Source organism: Microcaecilia unicolor, chromosome 2 (assembly GCF_901765095.1).
Source record: "Microcaecilia unicolor chromosome 2, aMicUni1.1, whole genome shotgun sequence".
Taxonomy (NCBI): domain Eukaryota; kingdom Metazoa; phylum Chordata; class Amphibia; order Gymnophiona; family Siphonopidae; genus Microcaecilia; species Microcaecilia unicolor.
In genome coordinates, this window is record NC_044032.1 from 241,956,393 (window position 1) to 241,972,099 (window position 15,707).

The 15,707-nt window shown below is 42.9% G+C and overlaps 1 protein-coding gene across 1 annotated transcript in view; it reads left to right on the forward strand.

Annotated features, from left to right (window-relative positions):
- FAM189A2 (family with sequence similarity 189 member A2) overlaps positions 1 to 9,596 on the forward strand; it is a 102,331-nt gene extending 92,735 nt beyond the window's left edge. Inside the window, exon 11 of the mRNA XM_030193849.1 lies at positions 5,655 to 9,596. Within this exon, the coding sequence (XP_030049709.1) occupies positions 5,655 to 5,855 (201 nt within the window). The 3' untranslated portion in view covers positions 5,856 to 9,596. The remainder of the gene's footprint in view (positions 1 to 5,654) is intronic.
- The last annotated feature ends 6,111 nt before the right edge of the window (positions 9,597 to 15,707 follow it).

Consider the following 15,707-nt stretch of genomic DNA (forward strand, 5'->3'; position numbering starts at 1 on the left):
GTTTGTGTAAGAAAAGTCTTACCTAGATCAGAAATTAAAGACCATAAAGAGTCTAAAGTTACCTCTGTAGGCTTCTTTAAAAAAATCAGGAAAAGATACCAGCATAGATTGAGAAGTATCACTTGTCATTTCAAGCTCAGGAGAACATCGATCCCCGTCTGAGGCACAGCAAGTTTGTTTTCCTGGGAGTATGCTTCTAATCTGTCTCCTCCAATCTCCCCCCATTGTAAGTGAACCTCACTCAAAATGGTGCCTTGCATGTTTCTCAAAGAAGGCACCATCGATTCAGAGAGGGAAGAACTCAAACCTTGTGGTTGCGGGGGAGGAGCTCTATTGTAGGGGCTTACCATCGTCTCAAGCCCAGGAGATGCCACCACCTCCTCTTTCAAGCTGGCGTCTCCACTGGGTCCGCTCCCGACTTCTCCAGCCCCGAGACTCCTCACATGGCGATCCATGGGACCCACAATAGGGGAAACCGGCAGCGGGGAGGCTCGAATCGCTGCTTTACCCTGGCACTTAGGCATTTCTCAGAAGAAAGAGGGAGTCTGCCGCTCTTCGTGTACGTGTGGCCATCTTTGATCCAATCAGCCTTGTGGTGGACTTTAAAACAGATTCATTTGTGTATTTTTTCTTTTGCTTTATTTTTTATCTGTTCAAGTATTTTACATAATTTAATTCTATTAAAAAAATTATGAACATTGTTTTAACCATGGACAGTTGTTCCACAAGTTTATCTTCAGTTTTTTCACTAAGAATTTGTATACTAATAAGTTTTTTTTTTTAACCAGTGATTTAAAAGAAGCATGGAAGGCACATTAAGTTTGTCTCTGTGTCTTTCTGAGGTATTGCCCGCCTCATAATATGATGTAAACATTTAAATGGCATAGTATTGTAATAATTTATTTGGATTATTAGAGTTGGTTGTTAAAATGGTCCCACCACCTAGGTTATACATAGAAAATATATGAAGTATATGTGAGAGCATTAAATAATAGATTCTTAGTCCACAATATAAAGGAAAGGGAGCCAGTATAAAAAACCTTAGACATACAAAAATGGGGGAGGTGGAAGGAAGGGGGAGAAAATAAATATCTGAACCATAAGTCTGTTCCAACATAGAAATATTTAAGATATCTCAAAGCGATTCCATACTACAAATTCAGTTTCCACCACCACAGTTTAGGAGGAAGTCTAATTAGCTATAAAGACTCTAAGCTGCCTGAGCTCATAAAAAAAACCCCAAAGTATTTCAGTACCCATATAAGTAGCATTCAAAGAAACAGCTTATTTGTATTCTGTGTAACTTTATAGAGATATGGGGAAATCCACTTTTCTTAATCATAAAAAGGTAACACTGTAAAGTGCAAAAACCGAGTCACAGATCAGTTCAAGTAAAAAGTAGACCAATAGTGTAAAGATTCTTCATTTGTTGATCTCTCTAACTCTAGTATGAAGCTCAGGCTGTTGTCCAGTAGATATATATATTTTTTTACAGAACCCTTATGTAAATCAGAATGTCTATTCTTTGTAGATATAATTTGGATTGAATATGGTTTTTTTTGTTTGTTTTAACTTGAATATTTATTCAATTTTTTAATACATTAAGATAAATTGCCTACGGTGCCACATTTTGAAGGAACGAAATAAATGATATATGTAAATGTATCTACTCCCATTTGCTTTAGGGCCATTTGAGATGTAACTTAAGAAGCACTTCCTTGTCATCAAGCAGATGAATCCATTACGAGTGGGTTGTGTCCATCAACCAGAAGGGGGAGATAGAGAGCACTGAAAAACCATAGTGCCTCACGGCCAGCTAGCCCCATCTGCCTCTTAAGTATTCTCTATCTCCCCAGCAGGATGGATGCAGCTTTTTCAGCTTAGGGTTACCATATGTCCTCTTTTACGAGAACATGTCCTCTTTTTGGACTTCTTCAGATATGTCCTCCAGGATTTTTAATTTTTAGGGAAATGTCCTCTTTTTCTTTTATGTGACTATGACCAACACACTGAGAGACACCATCTGTGGCCAATTAGTCAATGGGGGTGCTAAAGAGAGAGAAAGGCATTGTTGATCCCCTCTCTGTTCCCCTGCTGGTTGAATCTGTAAAAGGAATGTTGTTTGTGCAGCACAACTTTAAGCATATGTCATGCAAAGACTTTTACATGTTTCTCAGAAGCCAGACAAAGTTGTTGAAGGATATGAGCTCTTCTGATAAGTACGCTTGGGCTCAGACTCAGTCAAACTCAAATCATGAAGTTTTTGAAAAGTAGATTGTCTACTGCTGTACTGTAAGTAAGTCACTGTTTGATGTGTGTTCATTAACTAAAGGCTACGATTAAATATTTCTTCAGCAAAGGTAGCAACCATTTTTATTGTTTCTGGCCTTTTTTGTCTCCACAAATATGGTAACCCTATTTCAGCTCCTACAGAATTCTGCCTGGGGTGGCTCCTGTGCTTTTGCCAGTTGTAGCAGGGGTGTTGTGGCTGATGGTGCCCACTTTAAAGGCACATAGGTTCGCCCTTTCCCTGCCTTACCCTCCCCCCCCCCCCCCCGATGTGGATGCAGGCACATAGGCTCGCCCTGTCTCTGCCTTTCCCACTTCCATGTGGATGCAGGCACATAGGCTCACCCTGTCTCTGCCTTTCCCACTTCCATGTGGGTGCAGGCACATTGGTTAGTCCTTTCCCTGCCTTTCCCACACACTACTAGGTGGATGCAAGCACATAGGCTCGCTCTGTCTCTGCCTTTCCCACTTCCATGTGGCTGCGGGCACATTGGTTCGTCCTTTCCCTGCCTTTCCCACTCTACTGATCCTCCGGAGTTGGAAAATTGCCTCTAACTTTCCTCACAGCGTTAAAAAAAAAAAAAGAGAGGTTTTCTTCTGATTGTGCAGTGTGACCTGAGCTCTGGGACTCGGTCTGTTGAGGTAAGAGCGTTTTGTAGCTCCTCCGGGGAGGGCCCGCGATCGGGACAGTTTTGGCGCGAATCCGCCATTTTGAATTTTCCGTCGTGTTTCGGCGATGGCTGCGGAGGTTGTTAAGCGCTGTTCCCGTTGTGGCAAGTGCAGATCAGTAGCAGGTCTCTGTAAATCGTGCTCTTCAGACGTCAGAGCTGGCACGAGCATGGCGAGCGAGGTTTCTTCCCGCTCTGTGGAGCTGGCAGTGGACGCCATCTTGAAACAGAGTGGTGCGACCCCCGCTGAGGCGGAGGGGTTTGAGCCTGGAGGGGGAACCTCGTATGGAGGTTGATAGAGAGCTAGTAACCCCAGACTGGAACCGGGAGACCGGGGTGAGCCATTCTCCCCTGTTTGGCTGAGTCCTATTTAGTTGTTTTCTTCTCTGCCAAACTGACATGAAAACAAAAATTATTTTAAATTGAAGAGGATTTTTACTTTCCTTTGTGTCCAATGTTTAGGGCTGTCCAGAGACAAAGCCGGGCGTGGGGCAAACAATCTTGAGGGCCCTGTCATGCCACTACAGAACCCCCTTCCCCCCCCCCCACCACCACCTTACACCATCATTCAAAAGTACTCAGTGGTGTGCTGGAGCAGGCTCTGGCTCACAAGAGCCGGTTGTTAAGTTTTTAAGAATTTTGGGAGCCGGTTGTTAAAGTAGGGTCCTCCATGGCTACTTTAACAACTGGCTCCCAAAATGTGGGCTTGGGCCCCCTGCTGAATTCTCTTTTACTTTGCTGGTGGGGATGCTGAGCCCTGCCAGCCAAGTAAATAGACTGCTGCTGCTCCCCGCTCCTTGTTTCCAGCTCTGAGCAGCAGACTGGGATTTCTCGAGCATGTGTGAGAAGTTCCAGCATGCTGCTCAGAGGAAGACGTTGGGATTGGTGGCAGTCCATTTATTGGCTGCCAGCAAAGGTATGCCTAGCGTGCCTGCACGAAGGGAGGGAGGAGAGAGAGACAAGTGTTGCTCCCCCCTCCCCCCGGCCACCCCTGGCCCTTCCAACTGCAGAGCTGGCTACGTCCGGAGAAAGAGCCTGTTGTTAAAAATTTACCAGCACACCCCTGAGTAAACTCATTGGCTGGCAGTCAGCAGCGATCAAGAGAGACTGCTCAGCTGGTCACGGGTCCTCCCTGCTGCGCCCTGGCTCCTGTGAAGCAACTACCTGTTTCCACATAGGCGGGACATGGCTATGACTCTGAGGCAAGTAGAGGACCGGAAGGGGGGTTGGAAGGGAAGGAAAGATGCTGGATCTGACTGAGCGATGCTCTTAGGCTGGCTGCAGCATCACTGAAAAAAAGAGGCTGTTGTATGGCAGGCACCGGGCCAAGGGAATCTTGCCCCCCTGCCCCCCTCTCACAGCGGCCTTGCCAATGTTGTTTCTCATGTGTCTCTTCCTTTAAAAATATTTCTTTTCTTTTCTTTTATTAATTTATTGGTTTTCTGAAGATGTCTCAAAGTCGTGGTTCCATCTCTGCTCAGAGTGTAGGAGAAAGATAGGAAATTTACCATACCCATTCCAGATATTTGATTTGTCTAGGCTCGGAGCACAATCAGGCAGACTGCAAGTACTATGGCCGTATGTCGCTGAGTGCCCAAAAGGACTGCCTTAACTTTTTTTTTATTTAGCACCTTATTGGTGGAATGATTTGCCTAAAGAAATTCAAGGTGAAGCTGATTTTAAGGTATATGAAAGTTGAGTGACTATGTAGGAAGGTGGCTTCAGCAATTCTGCATAACGTATATAATTGGATTATTAGATTGTATGTTCTATCTGTTTAGGCTTACATATTAAAAATGGCATTCTTTTAATTTTTTTATATTTTTAATGTAAACCGCTTTACTGAATAAGATAAACATATATCAAATGTATTCCTATCATTTACAATGCCGATTGTTTATCATCTCAGAACAGTTGCAGTTTCTTTTTTGTGCATGTTGATAGGTCTGTGAGTAAGTTTGTGTGTGAATATGTAGCTATATTGTGTTCTGAACAAGTACTGATATTCAGTGATAGGATTTTGTATGTATTCCACATTTGGCAATTAATAGAATGCTGGGAATTGTTTAGAAAGGAATACAAATGAGTATATCATAATGCTGCTCTATTAAGCCCTAGTGCAAACATGCCTGGCATATTATTTTCAGTTCTGTTTGCCTGTTCTTAAAAAGACATAGCAGAACTAGAAAATACACAGAGAAGAGCAACAAAAATAACAAAGGAGGATGGAACGGCTCCTTTGTGAAGAAAGGCTAAACAGGTTAGGGCTTTTTGACTTTGAGATGATATAGCAGAAAAGGGGATATGATAGATGTTTATAAAATTATGAATGATGTGGAGCAGGTTATTTGGGAATGGTTATTTATCTCTTCAATTAGTACGAAGACAAGGGGACACTCCATGTAACAAACTAGTAGCAATAGCAGCACAATTAATCTTTGAATTTATTGCTGGAGGATGTAATCAGAGTTAATAAATAGCTAGGTTTTAAAAAGTCTTAGACAAGGTTTTGAAAGACATCCAATTAGCTTAGCCAAGCAGGCTTGGAGATTACCACTTCCTGTGTCTCAGCAAGATCTAGGTATTTCCAAGGACACAGAGTCCAACATGCTAGTCTTGATAGACCATTTATGTCTTACTTAACATAAATCAATCTACAGTATTGGTTTTAATACCTTGTTTTCCCTTTTAATGAAGGTGATGATGCCTCCCCAGCAAACCACAGCAAAAGCACATACATTGCCATCTCGAAGATACCCTGGCCTACTCCACTTGGACAGCTGTGGGGATATCAGTACTTTTACTACTGCTAAGAGGCAAAGAAAAAGGAGAAGTCAAAGGGTGGAACAGGAAAGGCCTCACAGTCTCATTGGAGTTGTGCGGGAAACTGTCCTCTGATGTGGATCTGTGACTGTCAAGCGAGTGGAATGGAGCTATAATAGTCAAGAATTCATTCACAGGCTTTATAGAAAAGTTAAATTGGAAATTTAAAGAGAAACTGTTATTCTTTAAATGCTGGTGTGTACTACAGAAAACTTTAATTGTGAAAATTAACTTTATAGCCAGAATGTCTGTCTACTGTGTTCAGATGCTGGTTTTTAACATCTAAGAGAGAGGTGTAAGGTGTATATTGCTGGATTTGGATGCATGCTTGGAAACTGCTGTTGTTTTTCAGTTTTTCCCACATCCATTTACATTTTTTCTTTTACATTTTAGGAGTTACATTCTTTTTTTTTTCTTAGGTTCTATAGCCTGACTCCATTTAAGTTCCCTTAATTCTGTTTTCACTGAGGACGTCATCTTTATAACAGAAATTGAACAGTTAGCTCATATATAGCTCCCTACATTGCCATAAGAATATGCCTTCAGGTAAACAGAAGGCAGAAGGGAATAATGCTGTTCATGAAAAGTTAGTAGCGTTTTTTTGGGGTGGTTTCTTGATTTGTTTTCCTCATAAAATTAACATCTATAAATTCTCGAGGGTTGATTCCCACCTTTCATGAGAGAAGTCTGTAGTGGTGAAAGAAAGGTACAGTATTGGTTCACACCACAAGCAATAAGAGTCCGATTGGATCTATGATGTATGCTGCTATGCTCATTCAAAATAGAAATGGAGGTGTGGTCATACACTAGCTTTAGCATCATGCTTTCAAATGTATGAGATTGTTTTCAGATTTTAGAGTTCCATATAAATTCTGATGTCTCACTTTAGATGTTGGTTTGCAGGAGGCTGAAGTGATACTTCTCTATTTTTTTTCCTTTTTTGGTAAGACAGATGTTTGTAAATTACAAGGTGAAAGCCAGCTTCTGTAACTTTGACCCCCCCCCCCCTTCTATAACAAACCAATGCAATCAGATTGACGCATAAGCACTAGTCAGATTTATGCTGTTTAGAATTAAAATTTGAGGTTATATTTCATTACCAGTTGTGAAGCTAAATGCTGCAATTGTTAATTATTCAAATACAGTGGATTCTCGTTAATTGGGACATATCAGGACTACAGTACATTGTCCCAGTTAAGCAGCTGGCCCGAAAAAATGATGTTGGCATGATACCTTTGGCTTTGCACTTTTTCCAATAACCAGCAGCTTATGTTTATCAGTTCCCGACATGTTGGAACAGCTTAGCACTGTTACACAATCCCGACAGCATTGTGTGTTTATGGGTCATGGATCCATCAGGTGTGGCATAGTAGAACAGCCCTGTTTTGTCGGTGGTGTAGATGTTATCTGCACAAAATGTACAAAGTAAACGTGGAAGTTTTGTGGTCTTCCACTGTTCAGCATTTATAGCGTTAGCACTGTCCTTCTCACCATGTGCTCTCTTAAAATTAATCCTGAACCTGCATTTTCATCGTGACAACCAGCCATCTGTTGCTTTAAAATTGTTGTGATCAAGTTTTCTAGCTAATTCCTCTGACTTGCTTTTTAACATTGGTCCACTCACATGGACAACTCTTCCTGTTACAATTGAGAACTATTGATTCAGGGCCTCTTCTACATCAGGATCCTTACTTTCACGCTTCCGTTTTTGGGAAACTCCCTGTTGCCTCTCAGTTAAAGTCCATTCGTTTATCAATTTCTCTTGTTGTAGAACACGTGATATTGTGGATTTTGGCACTCCTGTAATCTCTGCCAATTGGCACTGACTGGTGTTTGGAGGTTGATTTTTTTTCAGTTCTTCTAGCAAGGCAATTTTATCTGCAAGTGTTAGATGTTTCCTTGGCATTTTTTTCAGCACACACCACAAATGGAATGCGACACCCCACAGCAGTACGTATACACAAACGTGGCAGCCCATATAAACTCCAGGGGTAGGTGACGTATCGATGAAGTTTTGCATATGTTACTGGCCCAATTAAATGGCACATTGTCCCAAATAAGTGAAACCACTGTATCTTTAAAATTGTGCTTTGTTGTTGTTCGCCAGGATTTGGATCAAATAAGCAGCCGCTTCAATTAAGCGGTGTCCTGAATGTCCAGAATCCACTGTATATGAGAGAGATTATTCCTTCTTCCCTTCAGGAAGCTGCCAGACTGTGGTGTGTTGCACTGAAAAGCTGTGAGATATGGCTTCTATCCCAAGGGTTGACTGTGTGTTATCTTTTGAAAATACTATGATTTAAAACTATTGCAATGTGCTACCAAAAGAAAAAAAGCCTCCAGATACATTTCAAATAATAAACATTTTCTTGGCTATTAGGAAGAGAATAAGTATATAGTTATGTTTGCAAAAAGGGAAATCGGAAACTAAAGTGTCTCTCTCCTATTAAAACAACAGGCAAGAACAATACCCCCAACTTCACAAGGTCTAACAGTAGTGTTACTGGATGGATGTCTAGTCAAGTCAAACAGAACAGGAACAAGCCTCTACGTTGAAACAACAAAAGAGGAATAGAGGATGACATGAATGGCGATCAGCCTCAAAGATGTTATCAAATATTTTATTGAGAAAGTAACAGTAGAAACTGTCATCCTCTACTCCTCTTTTGTATCACTGGATGGGTGTCACCCACCCCCCCAAAATGTATATTGACTGTTCTGTGGAGTGTAGAGCAGGTGTCAAGACATGTTTATCCCAATCGCTGCTCTGCTAAGGATTAAGTGGGTCTAAAAGGATGGAGAAAGAGGTATGAGGTGATGAGGAGGATGAGATGAACCTAGGGGAGAGTGAGTGAAAGGAGAATGAATCTGTGAAGGAATAAAAGAAGGGACAGACACAGGTAGCATCTGGTAGAGCCTGGAAGGGGAAGAGAAGAGGGTATGAGCCTTGGAGCAGGGATTGAGAGAGGTGACCCTCGGGGGCAAGATAGGATGAGGGAGGAACACAGAAAGTAAGAAGCTGGTGGGGTGAAAGGTAGCTCTGTAAATTGTAACAGTGTTAGCTTGGAGAAAGGGATAAACAAGATGTAGGAAAATTAGCAGGAACAAAGAGGGGACCAGCTTCAGGGAGGGAGGCTGAGGCAGGATCAACTGTGAGGGTGGAACAGGAAAAGTAAGAAAGAAGCTGGTGGGGTAAAAGATAGCGGTTGAGTCTGGTACATTGAGACAGAAAGTGTTAGCATGGAGAAGGAAGTAAACAAAGATGTAAGAGGATCAGCTGGAGAAAAGTGTTGTGAAGAGACTTGTGATTTTGTGGAAAAGGGAGACTGCACCTCACCCACTAATCTAGTTGTTTACTGTTCTAGTGGAATTGATGGGAACACAAGGGCTAACCATGATAAGCCCATACCCAGGCAACTGAATTAAAAATGGTAGTTTCACTGATAGTTTTGAGGACTTTATCATTTTCATCATGGTTTCTAGTCATATTGTTAGGCTTGGTAATTGTAATTGAATATACCTTGCTTTCTGGTAAATGTATTTAGAGAAGGATTTTAGGATTGCATGTACTAAAGTGATTGAAATAAATGTTCATTGCTGGAATGTGACAGTGATTTGAATTATACTCGTAAAAGTGTTCATAATGAAATTCTGTATTACAGAAAATATTATTTTACAGTCACTGCAAAAGCAACAAATTTGTAATTTTGGCATACTTTGATAAATTTCCCAGTGCTAATGTATATTTTTCTCTATGTAGCATGAATCTACTTCTGGAAATTTCAGGATTTTTTATTTATTTGGATTTTGCCCACACCTTTTTCAGTAGTATCTCAAGGTGAGTTAGATTTGGATACACTAGGTTTTTCCCTGTCTCTGGACAGCTCAAAATCTAATTTTTATACTTGAGGCAGTGGAGGGTTAAGTGTCTTGCCCAAGATCACAAGGAGCAGGACATCTACATGTATAAACAGGCTTCAGCTCTGCTACTCCACTAGTTGAGAGTAAGCAGTAGATGAGCAAACAAAATAGTATTGTCCATCACTGTTGGGGGTATACAAACTGTCACCTGACAGGACAAGGGGAAAAGGACAGATAATAGTGAACACAGAACCATGGAATCAACTCAAGCTGAGTAGGGAGATGGGCACCAAAAGATTAGAAGCTTAGGAGAGGAAAAGAGGATGGAGTTAGTTGGGAGGCACCAAGGGCTATATAAAAAAGAGACAGAAAGGTAAAGAGCTCAGTCTCTGCAGGGAGACTGAAGTGAGAGGAGCTCCAGATGGGATGGCACCAGCCAAGCTGCACAGGCATGGACTTGCAATCATAATACTTAGAATTCATTCTGAACCTTTGCCTGGGAAATGAGTAGCTTGGAGAAAGCTGCTGTTGATTTATCTGCCACTGTGAAGTATCATTGGGAGGAAGTGAGAGCTCACCACTATGAAGGAGGTGGCAGGCAGGCTTAAGAGGAAGACTGACTATATATTTTGGAACTGAGCTAAATCTGGATAAGAGATAGACTGATATTGGAGGACCTGAATGAACTCTGTGTTTGTTAGGAATAGACTAGTGGTTAGGGTAGTGGACTTTGGTCCTGAGGAACTGAGTTTGATTCCCACTTCAGGCACAGGCAGCTCCTTGTGACTCTGGGCAAGTCACTTAAACCTCCATTGCCCCAGGTACAAATAAGTACCTGTATACTATATGTAAGCCGCATTGAGCCTGCCATGAGTGGGAAAGCGCGGGGTACAAATGTAACAAAAATAATAATAATAATAATTAGGAAAGTCTGGAAGACTTCAGAGGGGCTCTGAACCTTCATTTTTATACAAGACCCAGTATAAGGAGGACTACAGTTCTGCAAAGTGTTTATTCAAATTTTAAATTGACTGCCTTTAAAAAAGGCTATAGATAATGCACAAGATAACACACAGCAAAAAAGGAAAGGCAACCCTATGTGTAAAGTCCAAACAGGAAAAAGTAGGGATGCACAAATAGCGCTCCAGTCCAAACACAGAGATGCAGATGATGCTGAAAATATTTTTTGAAGAATATCAGTAAAAATGCAAGCACACACTAAATATACATGATCACACAATAAGAACCAGCAATAGAATGAAATATAGGAAAATTTTATTGCACAGAAACAATTCAGTAGCCATAGGAACCCCATGTGGTGGAGAGAAAGTTCTAAATAAATAAACACGCTAGAAACAGCAAAGGTCTGCTAGAACAGTAAAAAAATAAAATAAAGTTCAATTAAAAAAACCCAACAAGATGATGAATTCAAAAGCTGGTACAATAAGAACACTTTATTTCCTTACTAGTAAAAAAGGCCCGTTTCTGACACAAATGAAACGGGCGCTAGCAAGGTTTTCCTTGGAGTGTGTATGTTTGAGAGAGTGTATGTGAGAGTGACTGTGTGTGAGAGAGAGAGTGAATGTGTGTGTGCTCCTCGGAAGAAAAAAAAAAACATCTGTGTGCTTGGTTTTGAGTGTATGGGAATGACGGCTGTGTTGGGGAGTGGAAACAGAGATTAACCAATGGGCTTCCTTGCTCATGTGTAGTAATCGTCGTGCACCATGGCTGGAGTCGGAGAGGAGAGGGAGGGTGGTGGAACGGGTGAGCGAGCAGCTGCGGGAGGGTGGGTGAGGGAGACTGGGCGGGGGGAAGGGGTCCAAGACCGAGCTTATTGTCTTTCCACCAAAACCCACTTCTCCTCTTCCTCCACTTTCTATCTCAGTTGATAACACCCTAATCCTCCCTGTCTCATCTGCCCGCAACCTCAGAGTCATCTTTGACTCCTCTCTCTCCTTCTCTGCGCATATCCAGCAGATAGCCAAGACCTGTCGCTTCTTCCTCTTTAACATCAGCAAAATTCGCCCTTTCCTCTCTGAACACACCACCCGAACTCTCGTCCACGCTCTCATTACCTCTCGCCTGGACTACTGCAACTTACTCCTCACCGGCCTCCCACTTAGCCATCTATCCCCCCTTCAATCTGTTCAGAACTCTGCTGCACGTCTCATATTCCGCCAGAACCGATATACTCAAATCACCCCTCTCCTCAGGTCACTTCACTGGCTTCCGATCAGATACCGCATTCAATTCAAGCTTCTCCTTCTTACCTACAAATGCACTCAGTCTGCTGCCCCTCACTATCTTTCTACCCCTTACGTTCCCGCCCGTAACCTCCGTTCACAGGATAAATCCCTCCTCTCAGTACCCTTCTCCACCACCGCCAACTCCAGGCTCTGCTCATTCTGCCTCGCCTCACCCTATGCTTGAAACAACCTTCCTGAGCCCTTACGCCAAGCCCCCTCCCTGCCCGTCTTCAAGTCTTTGCTTAAAGCCCACTTCTGGCACCTAACCCTTACCATTCAGTGAATCCAGACTGCCCCAATTTGACTGCCCCTATCGGACCGACCATTCACTTATCTATTAGATTGTAAGCTCTTTGAGCAGGGACTGTCTCTCTTTGTTAAATTGTACAGCGCTGTGTAACCCTAGTAGCGCTCTAGAAATGTAAAGTAGTAGTAATATTGGTTGGTGTTGAGTGTATGGGAATGACGGCTGCATTGGGGAGTGGAAACCGAGATTACCCAATGACAATCCGATTTGTTGAGTGTCATTGCTCCGCCCTCAACGTCATCACGTTGTGATGCGGGGGCAGGGCAGACACTCATGGGATCTTGCAACTATAAATTTAGAATGTTGGAGGTGCCTTTTATATATAGAGATCAGCAGCAGATGAATCCAAAGGTTATGACCAGTGTTGTGCTGGAGCCGGCTCGCTCCGGTTCGCAAGATCTGGTTGTTAAATTTTGGCCGGACTTGCGAGCCGGTTGTTGGAAAGGGCGAGCTGGCTCTCCCTCCCTCCGCCCTCCAGATCCGGTCCCTCACCGATCCTACCTTGACTATCGAATTCTTCGGGGCAGGCACTGTTGCCTACCCGCTGCTATTGCTGACTTTCCTCCGCCGCCTGTTTGCGCTTTAAAAATGGCCGCCGAGACTTCCAGAAGCGGCCTCGCAAGACTTATGTAAGTCTCGGTGGCCATTTTGAAGCGCGATCGGGCGGCGGAGGAAAGTCAGCGATGGTAGCGGGCAGGCAACACTGCCTGCCCCGAAGAATTTGATGGCCAAGGTAGGGTCGGTGAGGGACCAGATCGGGAGGGAGGGAGGAAGCAGGAGAATTTACGGAACAAGTCGGGAGGGGGTGGCAGGGGAGAGAAGGGAGCTGCTGGCCATGGGTGGATGGAGGGCAGGGGAGAGAAGGGTTGCTGGCCATGGGTGGATGGAAGGCAGGGGAGAGAAGGGTCGCTGGCCATGGGTGCATGCAGGGCAGGGGAGAGGAGGGTCACTGCTGGACATGGGTGGATGGAGGGCAGGGGAGAGAAGGGTCGCTGGCCATGGGTGGATTGAGGGCAGGGGGAGAGGAGGGGAGAGAGAATAAATGCTGGACATGGATGGAGGGGAGGGAAGAGTGAGGAAGGAGATAAGACAAGGGAAAAGGAAGAGAGGAGAAAAACTGCACATTGGTGAAGAAAATAGGCAGAAGCTGAGGACCAGAAATTAAGAAGAAAGGAGGAAAGGAAAGAAATAAATGGAAAGGAAGCCCTGGAAACGGAGTTAAGAGGACAGGTAGCAGCAGAATCGGATACTGGGTCAGCATGATCAGAAAAACAGTCACTAGACAACAAAGGTAGAAAAAATCATTTAATTTCATTATAGTGTTTGGAATATGTTCCCTTTGAGAATCAGGTGCTCAACATTAAAAGTTTATATTTATTTACTTATTTATGGTGTTTTATCCCACATTAAACATGAATTAGATTGGAACCTGGGATCATTTAATTTTTTTTTCCTGGAGAGAGTAATGCATTGCCCCCCCCCCTCTGGCTATAGCCAGCTCTGCAATTTTGGGGGGGGGGCGCAGTGGTGGACGGGGGGGGGGGGGGGGGGGGGGCGCCGAGGTGGACCGGGGAGAGAGCCTGTTGTTAAGAATTTACCAGCACACCACTGGTTATGACCATCTACCTGGATAGTGCGAGAGGTAACGGTGTTGGATTGCTGAGAAACAGTGATCATAATATGATTAAATTTTAACTATGTGGAGTGAAGTCACTTAGGAAATCTATTTCAGCTTTTCATTTTCGAAAGAGCAACTATGACAAAATGAGGAAAATGGTTAAAAAGAAGATGAAAGGATCGGCTGCAAAGGTTATGACTTTAAATCAGGCATGAACATCCTTCAAAAAATGGAAAAAAAGATCTGAATTAAGAAAATAAGAAACAACATAAGCACGGTCAAGCCAGATGGAAAGCTTTGATTAAGAAGGCTAAAAGAGAATATGAAGAAAAACTTGCTATGGAGACAAAAACTCCTAGTAACACTTTTTTCAGATATATCAGAAGCAGGAAGCCTGTGAGGGAATCCATAGGGCCGTTAGATTAGGAAGGAGCAAGGTGAGCACTCAGGGAAGACAAGGCCATAGTGGACAGATTGAATGAATTCTTTGCTTCAGTCTTTATGGAAGAAGATGTAAGAGATCTACCTGTACCGGAAATGGTTTTCAGGGGTGACGATGCAGAGGAACTGAAAGATATATTGATCCAAATTAACAAGTTAAAGAGTGATAAATCACCTGGATTGGATGGTATACATCCCAGAGTATTGAAAGAACTCAAACATGAAATTACTGATCTGTTGCTAGCAATCTGTAACTGGTCGGTAAAATTGTCTATAGTACTTGAAGACTGGAGGGTGGCTAATGTATGCTGATTTTTAAAAAGGGTTCCATGGTGATCTGGGAAATTACAGGTTGACTTCAGTGCCAGGCAAAATAGTGGAAACTATTAAAATTACAGAACACGTAGACAAACATGATTTAATGGGACAAAGTCAGCATTGATTCAGGCAAGGGAGGTCTTGCCTCACCAATTTGCTTCATTTCTTTGAAGGTGTGAATAAATATGTTGAGTAAAGGTGGACTGGTTGATGTAGTATATCTAGATTTTCATAAAGCGTTTGCCAAAGTACCTCATGAGAGACTCCTGAGAAAATTAACGATTCATGGGATAGGAGGCAATGTCCTGTGGATTAAGAATTGGTTATTGGACAGAAAACAAAGGGTAGGGTTAAGTGGCCATTTTTGTCAATGGAAGTGGGTGAATAGTGGAGTGGTGCAGGGCTCTGTACTGGGACTGGTGCTATTTATAAATGACTAGTAAAAAAGCCCCGTTTCTGATGCAAATGAAACGGGGGCTAGCAAGGTTTTCTTCTGTGTGCATGTTGGAGTATGTGTGTCCCTGCCCTCTGTCCCCTCCCCCCTCTGAGTCCTTCACTGTTACAGAGAGAACGATTTGATTTCGTGCTTTGCTGTGTTTTTTCCTTCACTGTTTGTGTTACAGAGAGAGCGAGGGCGGGGCAGACACTCATGGGGAAACCGGATATCTCTCCCCCTTCACACTTCCGGCTGGAGGCTTCATAGAACGTTGGTGGTGCCTTTTATATAGAGAGATCTGGAAATTGGAATGATGAGTAAGGTGATTAAAATTTGCAGATGACATAAAACTATTCAAAATTGTCAAAATGCATGCAGATTGTGAAAAATTGGCAGAAGACCTTAGGAAACTGGAAGACTGGGCATCCAATTGGCAGATGAAATCTAATGTAGACAAATGCAAAGTGATGCACATTGGGAAGAATAATCTGAATCCTAGTTATGTGATTCTAGGGTCCACTTTAGGAGTCAGCACTCAAGAAAAAGGCCTAAGTGTCATTGTAGAGAATAAACTTAAGTCTTCTGCCCAGTGTGTGGCAGTAGTGAAAAAAGCAAACAGGATGCTAGGAATTATTAGAAGAGGAATGCAAAATAAGACCAAAAATAGATGAGCAAATTGGAATTAACACTGTAATGTCAT